General features: G+C 40.7%; 2 protein-coding genes across 3 annotated transcripts in view; one reads left to right on the top strand and one right to left on the bottom strand.

The window, feature by feature from the left end:
* LOC117291445 (probable helicase senataxin) overlaps positions 1 to 4,529 on the bottom strand; it is a 28,845-nt gene extending 24,316 nt beyond the window's left edge. For both annotated transcript variants that reach the window (XM_033773132.1, XM_033773133.1), the window contains exons 1-5: positions 3,956 to 4,529; positions 2,916 to 3,042; positions 2,256 to 2,368; positions 491 to 719; positions 228 to 341 (exon numbers count right to left, since the gene is read on the bottom strand). In XM_033773132.1, coding sequence (XP_033629023.1) covers positions 228 to 341; positions 491 to 719; positions 2,256 to 2,368; positions 2,916 to 3,042; positions 3,956 to 4,189 — 817 coding nt within the window. In that variant the 5' untranslated portion in view covers positions 4,190 to 4,529. The remainder of the gene's footprint in view (positions 1 to 227; positions 342 to 490; positions 720 to 2,255; positions 2,369 to 2,915; positions 3,043 to 3,955) is intronic.
* Positions 4,530 to 6,248: 1,719 nt separating this feature from the next.
* On the top strand, positions 6,249 to 11,656 carry LOC117291806. Its single transcript, XM_033773719.1, has 4 exons — positions 6,249 to 6,335; positions 7,795 to 8,022; positions 9,122 to 9,277; positions 9,872 to 11,656. The coding sequence occupies exons 1-4, from the start codon at positions 6,290 to 6,292 to the stop codon at positions 10,147 to 10,149; spliced, it is 708 nt and encodes a 235-aa protein (XP_033629610.1). The 5' UTR covers positions 6,249 to 6,289; the 3' UTR covers positions 10,150 to 11,656.
* The last annotated feature ends 1,318 nt before the right edge of the window (positions 11,657 to 12,974 follow it).

Genomic DNA, 12,974 nt, shown 5'->3' with positions numbered 1-12,974 from the left:
GAAAAGTTTGGGTACTTTTTGTAACACAATACACAATATCGTCAGATTTACATTAAACTTGCACAGTTTGAAGATAAGGATAGTAGGAAATTTCCCTGACAATATGACTTGCTGAGGTGCTGTAGTTTTTGAGAAATTAGGAAAACAATGTCACAAAAATAATTTTCATCCCAATTCTAGGCAGAGGTTAGATAATCATTTCCTTTCCATGCTTACAAATTGCTTACCATGGACAGAAAGAGTGTCAATCAAGACTGGGATAAACTGCTTGTGGCTCTCGGAATTCATGAAGCGATGTTTGAGTGCCTCTTCACTGAAGATCTCAAACAGACGAGTAACCCCTGCATGAAGAAGGAAAAACCAAGATTATTACTGTCGAGAAAGTACAAAGTATACAGTGCTTACACACATTTCTATGTATGCACATTTATATTTCAGGGTGAAGTGTTTATTATAACAAAACAAATAATAGTAATAAAAAAATACTAACCTTGCCAGTAGAAAATATGCGACTGTGATGTGCATACCAGGTGACGTGGAAGAACGTCCACCTTGCTCGGCGACTGATTGTAACTAAATACTTCCATCATTGGTTGATCCAGACAGCCAGCAATGTGGAGATTCAACACCCAACTCAAGACTGGACTGATGTCATCATAAAGGTCAGGGGTTATATGATGATCGGGCTGCTGTAGACATTGCCAGGCTAACTCTCTGACCTTTTTACCAAAAACAGAATCAAATTATTGCAATAGACCGTATTGAATATGACGTCACGCGGCTCAAATATCTGACCTACAAGATGGTGTTTGTGCGTGTGTGTGTGCATGTGCCGTAGAAATCAAACCGGAAATGTTGCATGCTTTGATGATGTATGCATTTGGACGCGCATACGGTTTGCCCTACAAGATGGCGACTTTTCATGGCAAAAAAGGGTTATTCAATACGGTCTATAGGTACCAAAAAAGATCCACCAAATTCATTAGCAGTCCAGCCTTGCCTCCCCACGAAGCAGAGTATATGTTCTTGGAAACATCCAGACCACTGCTTTCTGAAAGCCAACTCTTCTCCTCAAGAGAATTGTATACATGGCTGTACCCACAAGTACACTAGTAATTTTTTCAATTTTATTTATTATTTATGAGACTAGGTCACCTAACATCACAAGGCCGGACAGCCACTGATTATGGCTGTCGACCTAAATCAGTGCCACCAGGGGCAGGTTGCCGACTACTCCTGAAACAGGGTTACCCCCTTCACAGTCTGTAAGGATGTAGGCATGGGTATCATCCACTAGGAGCCACCTACTCCTAGGGCTGAAACAGGGTTACCCCCTTCACAGTCTGTAAGGATGTAGGCATGGGTATCATCCACAAGGAGCCACCTACTCCTAGGGCTGAAACAGGGTTACCCCCTTCACAGTCTGTAAGGATGTAAGCATGGGTATCATCCACTAGGAGCCACCTACTCCTAGGGCTGAAACAGGGTTACCCCCTTCACAGTCTGTAAGGATGTAGGCATGGGTATCATCCACTAGGAGCCACCCACTCCTAGGGCTGAAACAGGGTTACCCCCTTCACAGTCTGTAAGGATGTAGGCATGGGTATCATCCAATAGGAGCTACCTACTCCTAGGGCTGAAACAGGGTTACCCCCTTCACAGTCTGTAAGGATGTAGGCATGGGTATCATCCACTAGGAGCCACCTACTCCTAGGGCTGAAACAGGGTTACCCCCTTCACAGTCTGTAAGGATGTAGGCATGGGTATCATCCACTAGGAGCCACCTACTCCTAGGGCTGAAACAGGGTTACCCCCTTCACAGTCTGTAAGGATGTAGGCATGGGTATCATCCAATAGGAGCTACCTACTCCTAGGGCTGAAACAGGGTTACCCCCTTCACAGTCTGTAAGGATGTAGGCATGGGTATCATCCACTAGGAGCCACCTACTCCTAGGGCTGAAACAGGGTTACCCCCTTCACAGTCTGTAAGGATGTAGGCATGGGTATCATCCACAAGGAGCCACCCACTCCTAGGGCTGAAACAGGGTTACCCCCTTCACAGTCTGTAAGGATGTAGGCATGGGTATCTCAAAACTGCTACCACCTTCTGAAATTAAATTTCTGCAAGTTTTTGATGCCGTATACAAAGCTACATTTATATAGTCTTAAAACAGTCAAACGATTATACAGGTGTACATTCCCTTTATGTTTTTAAAGAAAGATGAAGTTCTTGTTGGTGAGTATCGGTAGCTTACCTCTTTAATAGGATGTATGACTAGTAGATAAAGAGATGGTACATGTTGAGGTAAGAATGCCTCCAAGCCAAAGCTGTTATTTAACTCCATGAGCTTACTGCAGAATGCAGACGCTGATCGGAAAAAGAAAAGAAAGACAAAATTATCAAAGAAAAGCAAAGCAGGTTTTACCCGTCTACATCTAGTGTGTAAAGCACCATTATACTCAGTGCTTCAGAGTGTACTCTGCCTAACTTAGGATAAGCCTTTAGTTTGAATAACTTCTAGGACTGTAGGACTATCTTTGTGAAATGGGCCACTAGACATTTACATCTGCTCATTCCAAATTGTACCTAATGCTTGGGTAGCCTGTTTTTTCCCTGTGCCGTCCAACAATCTGCCTCTCTTTGCGTCAGTAAGGGCGCTGTTTGAGGGTGGGACGTCAGGCCCGTATGCTTCATTTTTGAAAGGGCTAGGGCAACAAGGCATATTTTCCTAGGTAAAGGGCACCCTATGAGAAAATTTTAAATTTTTACTGGAGCATTTCGAGGGCAAAGTATGGAGGCAATTGCCTTTGTTGCCTTTGTGAAGTATCAAGCCTGTGTTATGTGCAATGGTCTATTTAAAGTACAAACTTAGGATACCATCTTTAAGTCCAGCACAGACTGCCAAATATTTTACCTATTTCTTGGTTGAAGAGAAGGAATGGGTGCTCAGTGACTTCGTGAATTGGAACTAAAACTTCCTCTTCGTCAATTTCTTGACCCAACAATTGTTTCAGTCGCTTCTCTTCCAACTTGAACAGAATCTACCAGAGAAAAACAAATTGTTTTGAAAATATGTTCCATTATTCCAGTCAAATGCATCCAATTTAAGAGCAAAGAATACCTTTGAAACGGTTCGATTGTTTTAATTCAAAATTAGTTGATACAATAAAACTAACATGTGAAAATTTCCATTCAAAAGGTGTTTGCATTTTTTGAGATATCGCTGGAAATCCTATCGATTTTACATTATCAACAGCTCTCCGTTGCTCGTTACCAGGTGAGTTTTTATAAATACTTTGAGTAATAACCAAATGTTTCCAGTGCCTTAAGAACAACAGAGTGGAATAAAACTAAGCTGTGATGTAGGTGTGGTCAATAGAGGGCGACATCATGAACTGGCACAAAATAATGGCATTCCTGAAGGTCACACACATTGGACTTTTCTCATTACTCAATGGGGAATTCCCTTACAGTATGAGCAATACACTGCAACTGAATCATGAAATATACAGAATACAAAGGGGTGTGAATACCACATGGTCCGGACCCATATTATAACCATTCATGAGCTAGCCCCTTTTTATTTTTTAATCCTCCCCGAAAACAGGCCGAAGAGAAATGTTTCCTTCTCTAGTTACAATGATAACATGCTCTAAAAGTAAGTACTCCTATTATCAAAAGAGGGTGTACTGTTGGTTATCACTCTTAAAATTAATGGCAATAAAATCCTTTATTTAGAAGCCTACAGTATTTGACAGTATAAAGCATTTCAAGAAACACTTTTAAGTTAAAACCTCAAAGTAATGTGCTTACTTAAATGTAAAAATATAAAAGATTTTAGGCCCCAAAATTTGAATCTGAGATCCTGCAAACATGTTCACTTCGAACAAACACCCCCCCCCCAAAAAAAAAAAAAAACCCCAACCCAACACCCCAACAACAAACTTGACCTACCCTATCATAATATCCGATCTGCGGCATTTTGCTGACAATCTTTTCCCTCTCTTTGTGATAAACTTCCATACAAGCCCAACACTCTGTTAGGTCCCTCTCTAGTCTGGTGAACCGCGGAGACTCACTCTCGGCGTTGAGAATGTACTCCCGAAGCATCTTTTCTGCTGTGTCGGACGCAAGATCGGCGTGCCAAAGGTGGCTAGGTGGATAATCCTCTCCCATCTCCATGATCATACGTGGATGGTTTTGGGGTTTTTCAAACGCGTTGAAAACAGTTTTGGTTGGGGTCGCCAAAACGCACTCCTATAGGCCCTTGCATTTGCAGAGTCAAACAACAACACTCAAACAACAGTCGCGACTGCGTACCTACCTCGTCGTATTTTTGCCGACTAACTAACTAAAAGCCCTCTGGTTCTACGACATGTCCGAGTAATTTCCTAATTATTCTTTATTGCTCTGTATCCATCACCTGCTTGTGTTTTCCTATCAGAGTCTACGGGTCACAATTCGACATCCAAATGTAAAGTTTCTGCACCATAAGGTTTGTTCCATAACTTTTATTGATTGTGGTACTGATGTGATGTTGTGTCTTTTGGGCCCGGCCGGATGCGGATATGCATGGATGATTGTGTGTACGACGTGTGTGGCAGGTTTCTTTAACTGCCGCCCTCTATCGCCAACAAGAAACATTTTGGAAGTGACACCGATTGCCTGAAAGGTTCAAATCAACCTTCATGAATATCATTTTGTAACCCAAAAAAAAAAATTATTAACATCAAACATTATGGATTTTCATTCTTAAAACAAGGGAACACACATAAATTATGATCACAAAGTCCCATTCCCATCCCAACACTGTTAAGAGGTAGCCTTTGATCAAGGCGCTCGCGGGGTCTCTCTGTATGATACTTGCGAAAGAGCGCCACCACGGGAAAGACTGACCACTCCGTAGCCTTTGTTCGTGTATAAGCGGTGATTGCACTTACCAAGTGTCCAGTTTAGTTAGTGATAATATACATACAAATGTAGAGATACATAGCTTTGGATAACGTTTCCTCAAGCCAAGAGCAGTTTATGCAATATTAGACGCTAGGTGGCAGCATACATACAGGTAATTATTTTTTCAATTTTTTGTTAATCCAATCTGAGAGGAGGCCCTAGGCATACTCAGTAGAAATCATCGCGCAAATCACTTCCCAAGAAACAGTAGAACCACCCAGACTATACCATAAACCACACAAACAAAGAATACAAATTCTTGGAACCCCAACATGGGGGGGGGGGGGGGGTGGGGCTCTGAGCCTGACGGCCCGATGACGATTCTTCAGCCCCCCCCCCACCCCCCACACGCGCACCTGTCAAATTGTGGTGACCACACGAACGAACGATTGAATGAAACAATGAACAACGTGACATCAACACTAATGTATATTTCACCAATAAACAACTTTTGTTTTTTAACCAAGTGCCCTTTAAAAGAATTATTTACAGCTTTTAAATTAATGGGAACGCGAATCGATCAGACAATCCTTGAATGACATTAAAAAAAATCATCAATAATAAGAAGAAAAAAAGAAAAAGGTATTATTTATTTACCATGGTAACCAGTTAGACTGAGTTAATTGTTTTGAAGTAGATTTTGAGGCCGTGGTGCCAACATGTCACATCAATATGCAAACCTTGCATACTGCCATAAAGTGCTGTGCGTGTGTGTGATTATTATATACATTGAGACAATGTTTTTATTGATACAGTGGACTCAGCAGTATTGATGCTATCACAGTTTCGGCACGAGTGTTAACCACCTTAAAGGCACTGTTATGAACACTTTTGGTAACTACTAAAAAAACTGTTAGCATAAAAACTGTTACTTGGTAACGAGCAATGCAAATGGAGAGCTGTTGATAGTAAAACATTGTGAAGAACTGTTCCTTCTGAATAAAATGTAGTTTTTGATTTTTTTTTCACTCAAATAATAAAAGACTTCAGCTGTATGAGGTGTTGTGTTTTATTACGCAGCTAAAAGCACATTTTGTGCAACAAGGGTGTTTTTTCTTTCAGTGTTCTCTTGCAACTTCAAAGAACTGATTTGTTATTTGAAGCATAATATTATGATCTGGGATACACCAAGATAATGATAATTGTCTTTCAGAATTACCAAACGTGTCCAGTGCCTTTAAAGTATTGCTTTTGGTTGTTATGAGCAGACGACTCAATTTCAATCAAGGCAGACAATCACTTAAAAAGGCGCGAAGAGCAGCGATAGGCCCTTATTTAGTTTTCAGCTCAATCCAATTCATGAACCTTTGATAACTGGATCTGATTGCAGGGAAGATGGTTGCGTTAGGTGTGTTCGCTGCTTTACTGACATTTACAAGTGGTGAGTAACAATGTAATAGAGAGTGTTTTCATTCAGTGCCAGAGCAATCGAGCCGCCGAATTGCTTACCAATACGGCGCTTCAATTTTGCTGTGGTCGACTTCACAGAGATTTTCCTAACTTAGGTTTAGAAGTCCTTCACATCTTAAGGCTAGTCCTAAACTAGGAAGAGTAACTCGTTCTTACTCGATGAGACTCTTTTTTTTTTTGATGCGGACGCAAGGGACGCACGTTTAATAGTCTTAAACGGCTCATAACAAAAGATTTTCGGGGAACAAAACAAAATCCTAAATTTTAGGCGTAAACTCCATCCAAAAACAAATTATTTAGAAAATTATATTACCACTTGCCAAATGCTGATTTATTTCGTGAATGGATTAATTTAAGCCTAAAAAATAATTGTTGACGGGTGGTGCTGTTTCAAAATGATACAAATGGCAAAATCATTAACAATGGACTAAACAAGATGCAAAACAACATGCAAAATTAGATGAAATTGGCTGATGGACCTGAGATGATGTCAGGATCCAGACCGTTAAAATACGTGGTAGATTTTCTTTCGCGCAATACCTTAACTTGCGGGCCTTACTTTTGCCAAAAGAATTTCATTTCATGATAATAACAATGTTTGAAGGTAGTTCTCGAACGAATTTTGACACAAATGATGCTGTTTTATCACGAAAAGCACCCACCAAATTCCACACAATGCCACGGACAGTACACAACAATTTGATGTCAAGCATGTAAAGTTGTTCTTGGATGTAAGATAATGCCATACTATATCATGTCCAAAAAATTATTCATTGTTAGTTTTTTAATTAAGGATCGCTTATCATTAACTATCGGCTATCATTAAACTATATACGAAAGCTTCAACTTTCTTTTAAAAAATAAGATAATTAAAATTTTAAATCTACTCGGTCGAAGCGGCCAAACGTCGGACCATGTCATCTCTAGGGGGCTGTTGACACATCGGACCAGACATTACGACGACCAGTTCAGCGAGATGTGCACTTGGTTCTACAACAAAATTACAGATAGGTCACTTTGTGGAACCAGCAATCTTCCAAAGGTTGATAATGCTGGCTCCAAGCCCATTGAGGCGCAATAATGCGTCCTATACTGGACATAGGCTAAGCCTTATTAGGCCACTTGGACGCAACCGTTTTGCACTGTATGCAAAAAGACAAAAAGCACAAGAGACATTCTTCTTGGCGTAACAACTCACTTCTCAAAATAGAATAAAAGAGAAAATTAAAATGCGAACGGATTTGCTTATTGGAAATTATCTCATTTTTTACATGACCTTTTGGATGATGAGCGACCTCTATGACGGACACCCTACCCGTGAGGTCATAGACATTGTGTCTAATTTTGTACTTAATCTCACAGGTATCCAAGCATTCTTTTAGTACACCAAAACATTAATTAACATTGCGAATAACCCGTTTTATTTCCAGTGGTCGCACACACATGCTACTTTTCCCAAGAGCCAAACCATCTGGTCAACTCGGACAAATATCATTGGGTTCTGTCCGACAACCCGTGCCTATGCGCACAGTTCCGGCTCGGTGGGATCAACACGGTGCCGTCAAAACGAGCCACCGAACCTATCATCCGATCCTTCGATGCCTCGCTGCTAAGGAAACGCCCGGACGACATTCGAGATGCCATGGGTTGCGTTAAAGGTATAATTGATTGTGATTAATAGCCCCATTTATGCTTTCTCTCCTTCGCATTCATTCCATCTGCATCAGCATCAGTCAAGGAATGTTTACTTAGCGCCGCTGTAGTTAATCACGTCGCTTGTGTTTTTAGGGCTAATTAGATTGGCTCTACGTCAATAATTAGAAATGCCCGTGAGAAAACTCGACTCCACTCGTAGCAACAATTATTTAATTCACATAGTTCCCGTGGCTCACGCGCTGCATTCGTCAACAACGAAAAGCTTTTCCTTTTTGTAATTAAATTATTGTTAGAAAAAAAATCTATATTCACAGTCGTCATCGCATTGTATCGCTCACGTTTTATTATAACGATTTTGTTGTTGTAAGTTTAGCATTTTATCAACATTGAGTAGGATTTGAAACTTTGCATGTATGGTGGAGATACGACATGGAAAGGTTTGCGGAAACACCATGTAATGACTATCTCTAATGAGTTGGGGCGGTTCTGAAAAGAACCGTTGGTTTAACTCGACGTTTCGATCAGTATGTTCTGATCACCCCAGAGCCGGTTTCACAACGCATCATCGAGCTCAACTTCCCGCCTCTATTTCCAGCCTTCGTGCATCACCAAGCTAATCCGCCCCACAGTACTTAACCAGCATGCAGCATCAGAGTCCAGCTTTCTTCAGAAGACGATCAGAGCGTACTGATCGAAACGTCGAGTTAGACCAACGGTTCTTTTCAGAACCACCCCAACTCATTAGAGATTCATTACATGGTGTTACCGCAAACCTTTCCAAATGCTATCAACATTGTTTACTCATTACTCTCTTGAAGAATAAACACCAATTGATATGTTTTTATGGTTAATGGCATGAGTTGATTCATGGCTCGGAAGTATTTCTTTTTAAAGATTTTGTTTTCAAATTTTGTCAACCTCCCCCAACCAACCCCCCCCCCCCAAAAAAAAAAAACACCCAAGACACACAAGAGAAAACGTTACCTGTAACATAACAGAGTTTATATTATTCATTGAAGCTGTATTTAAGACTTCTCAATATTACTTTTAATAACTCCATTGTATCAAAAACACTTATCAATGATTCTCTTTTAACGACAGAATCTTCTCTCTACAATACAACCGCAAGTGGGAAGATCATGTACCCTTTTGATTCATTCAACTCTGCCCTTCTTGTCTACATTGACGTGACAGCCTCAAAATTTCGCATTTACCTGACTACTGAGGATCTATCATCTCCCCCACCCTACAAAATAGGTAAGGCACAACATAACATGTCTGACCATTATTTAAACTAGTTTAGTACATTGACGAAGAAGTAGTGGTCAAGTTCGCACACAAGGATAAAAATGGTTAACTATTGGTTGTTTAGTGACGTACGTAGGGCATGCGCACAGAAGTTAGTATGAACGACTATTTTCATTTCGTCTCATCATAGCCTATAGTTTGACAGAACTAACCAGGAATGTTTAGCAGCCCTGTTTTTTTTTTTTTTTTTGGGGGGGGGTGTCGACGATTACGATTATCTTGATCTTTCTTTTCAGAGGGACAAAAAAAGAACAGTACTGGGAAGAAACTTATCCAAATATTATGAATCATTATAATAGATGTTGAATTTGCATCGGGGATAAAGACTTAATTTTGGCTTTACTCTTACACCGTTGTGTGTACAGGCACCGTATACTCTACTCTCACGAGTCCTGAGAAAAAACAAATATTACTCGGGTGGGGTTCGAACCCACGACCCTTAATTCTGGAGCAGTGTCGGAAGTGTTCGAATCCTTTGTTTCACCAGCTGGTTAGCACAACGATATAGAATGTTAATTATGGTTTTCCCCTTTCATTGGGTAGAATTCAAAGGAGACAGACTATCTGTTGCGAAGCTGCTGCACCGAGAACCCGGTGTCTACACCGATGTGGCATCGGAGGTAATTCCTGGCTCTGCAGCAGACGGTCGACATTTCTGGCTCTACTATCGGTATGGCACTTCTTCTGCCGTCATTCAAGTTGGGTTGGGTCAGAGTACGACAGAGTACTTCGATCAATCCCCACTTCAGGAGACAACGTATCTGGGTACCTTCTCTAGTGAGGCTGCAGAATGGAATCTTCGTCACTACCAGAAAACCTAGACCGTATGTAGGTACTATCTGCAAATGGAGACTCAATCAACATCGCAAAACATAGACCACGTATCTATGTACTTTCTCTACAAGGTTGCAGAGTGGAATCGTTGTCGCTACCTGGTACCAGGTATCTGGGTACCTTCTACATAGCAAGACTGCAGAATGGAAACTTCGTCACAACCTGAAAACCTAGTTAGACCACGTATCTGGATGCCTTCCAAAACATAAACCAAGTATTCTGTGTAGGCTACCCTCTCCAGCAAGACTGCAGAATGGAAACTTCGTCACAACCTGAAAACCTAGTTAGACCACGTATCTGGATGCCTTCCAAAACATAAACCAAGTATTCTGTGTAGGCTACCCTCTCCAGCAAGACTGCAGAATGGAAACGTCGTCACTCTCGACCATATCTTGATGCATGTTCTAGGGCTGCAGAATGAAAATCTCCCCACTCTCTAAAAACCTAGACCACGCATTAGATGCCTTATCGGGCCTCTTGACTCGCATCATTAAACCTGTGAAAACATTCTGTATGGAGTACTAAACTACGGACATTATGTCATCATAATTTGTTTAATTGTTTGGACGATCATCCCATCAAGGGAACTCCACTAACTCCCACAGGGGGAAGCTGGCACATCCAACCTCTCTTACACAGACATGTTTTAAAGTATTTTTGATTATGAACTGCACAAATTAAGAAATTGTGATCTAGTATTAACTAGACGACAATACTCGTTCTAATAGTCATTGTGAATTAGCAGTTTTCTTAAGGGATTCGATTGTAGGCCTGGTTAGCTCAGAACCATTAAAGGGCATTTTAGTTTTTGTCAAACGGGTTTTGATTGACGCCGTCACGATCAGATCAAGAGACTACATTGCCAAAGTCTCGAAATCATTCGAAATAGAAAAGGTAGCAGTTGCCACGTGATATGGACAATCTGCAACGGTCGAATTTTAAAAGATAATATGTTTAAATATCCTCGGCTCAGTCAACAGCACGTCTTGAAGTGGGGGGGGGGGGCATTTTTGTTTCACTCTGAGAAACGTTATTGACACAATTTCTACCTCATGTGGACATTGAGTCTAAGTTTATGTTTCCTTTTTGATGTTTTGCGCCAAAACTACTCGTGGTAGGTAGCTTCACTATTTGCGGCAACGACAAGAAGACAACTTTTGTTAGAATGAAAGCAATTTATTACTACGGTGCACGTGCATCAGAGCAGAGATGGGAAGGGCCAGCGTGAACGATAGTGTTTACTCTTGAGTTAGAAGTAATGCATTCCGCTCAACTATACATTAAAAGATCTTAGCAATAACGGAATTCATTAGACGCAGAGCTCGTTCAGCAGAGAAATGAGTTATTGAGGGTAATTTGATGCCAAGATAAGTTTCTAACCCTCATGCCAAAAGAGTAGCCATATACAACCTATAGTGGGGTTGTTGCAACGAGCATCCCAGTGTTAAACACATCAGTGTGCATGTGTTTAGCTTAAAACAAATTGTATTCTTCATCCCCAATGTAAAACTTTTCTTTTTCACAACGATTCTTCAAATTATTGTTATGTAAATAAATGGGTACCAGACATTCTACTTTTAATTATTGAGCAGAATGCAGTTTGTTAAGAGTGTATAAGTGCAGCACTAACTTAATTATTTTAACCACTGTTTGTTGTGTGCACAAGCCCCGAACACGCAAACAATGGAAATCGATACCATATTCCGTTTAATTGCATTCAACATGCTTGATAACAATAACTCTTTATCCAGTCCTCACTCAGGTTTTCATTCCAAGACACTCCTGTAAGTGGAAACACAACGCCCTCTCTCGGCTGTTAGACAAATTAAGACTATAATCCAACAAGTATAACGTGTGGGCACTGTCCAATCCTTTTTCACGAAGTTCAAATAGCACCTCTTCAATCAGTTTGCTCGGAACAAGACATCTGCTAAAACCTCATTGAGAATCTTAATTTACCGGAGTATGTTATGATTCATTAATTTTTCAACATTAATTTTTCTACTAAGGCAGCCGCCCTCTGTCGAGGATACATCGTTCAGTGTGTTGATTTTCAGTTAGCCTGAACATCTGACGTCACAGTTCGAGGCTCGTGAATAGAATAACGCCAGAGAGTAGCCTCGAGTCTAATAAAGGTCAATTCCCGTCCATAATCACCTTTCACCTACATTAATTTTACATGGAGAAATTGCAGCTGCCAATATTATTGTCACATAAAAATAAAGGAATGGAAAGCTTACGTCCAGCACCGTTATCCAATGAAAACATGTTATCCAATGAAAATACATGGGTCTTAAAAGGAAGTCTTGCGGATACAGACAGGAAACCAGCCTAAACACAGTATAGGCTTACAGTACTCCTTTAAAAAAACCCAATACTGCCGAGAAAGATACAAAAAAACACAATTCAAGTATTGTGTTGGTTCAATAGGCCCCACATGAAGGCGCCATGAGACAGTGTAAACATGTACACCACTCAAGACGTATTGTTCATCCTGACCACATAACGAGTCGAAGGCTTGGACGTGCCCCGATTTAGATGTAAACTACTAACAGAAGTAATCAAATTTCACACAGAATACAAATATTGCACCTTGTTAATAATGTACACTTGGTTGTCGAGGCCCAGTGTGGTTCGTAGATGGCAAGGGCCCAACTTCATAAAGCCTGGAAGGACACAAACGTGCTAAGCACAGAATTATGAAAAGTGTTTAGCTGGAACAGGTTACCAGCCAACATGCACCACATTAAGTTTACATTGTTGTGGCTGGTGCTCCACTTGTTGTTTACTAAGCAAAAACTCATTTTCTCCC

This window comes from Asterias rubens, chromosome 6 (assembly GCF_902459465.1).
Source record: "Asterias rubens chromosome 6, eAstRub1.3, whole genome shotgun sequence".
NCBI classification, from domain to species: Eukaryota; Metazoa; Echinodermata; class Asteroidea; order Forcipulatida; family Asteriidae; genus Asterias; species Asterias rubens.
Note: the sequence above shows the minus strand (reverse complement) of the source record. Positions and strands in the feature narration are given on the sequence as shown.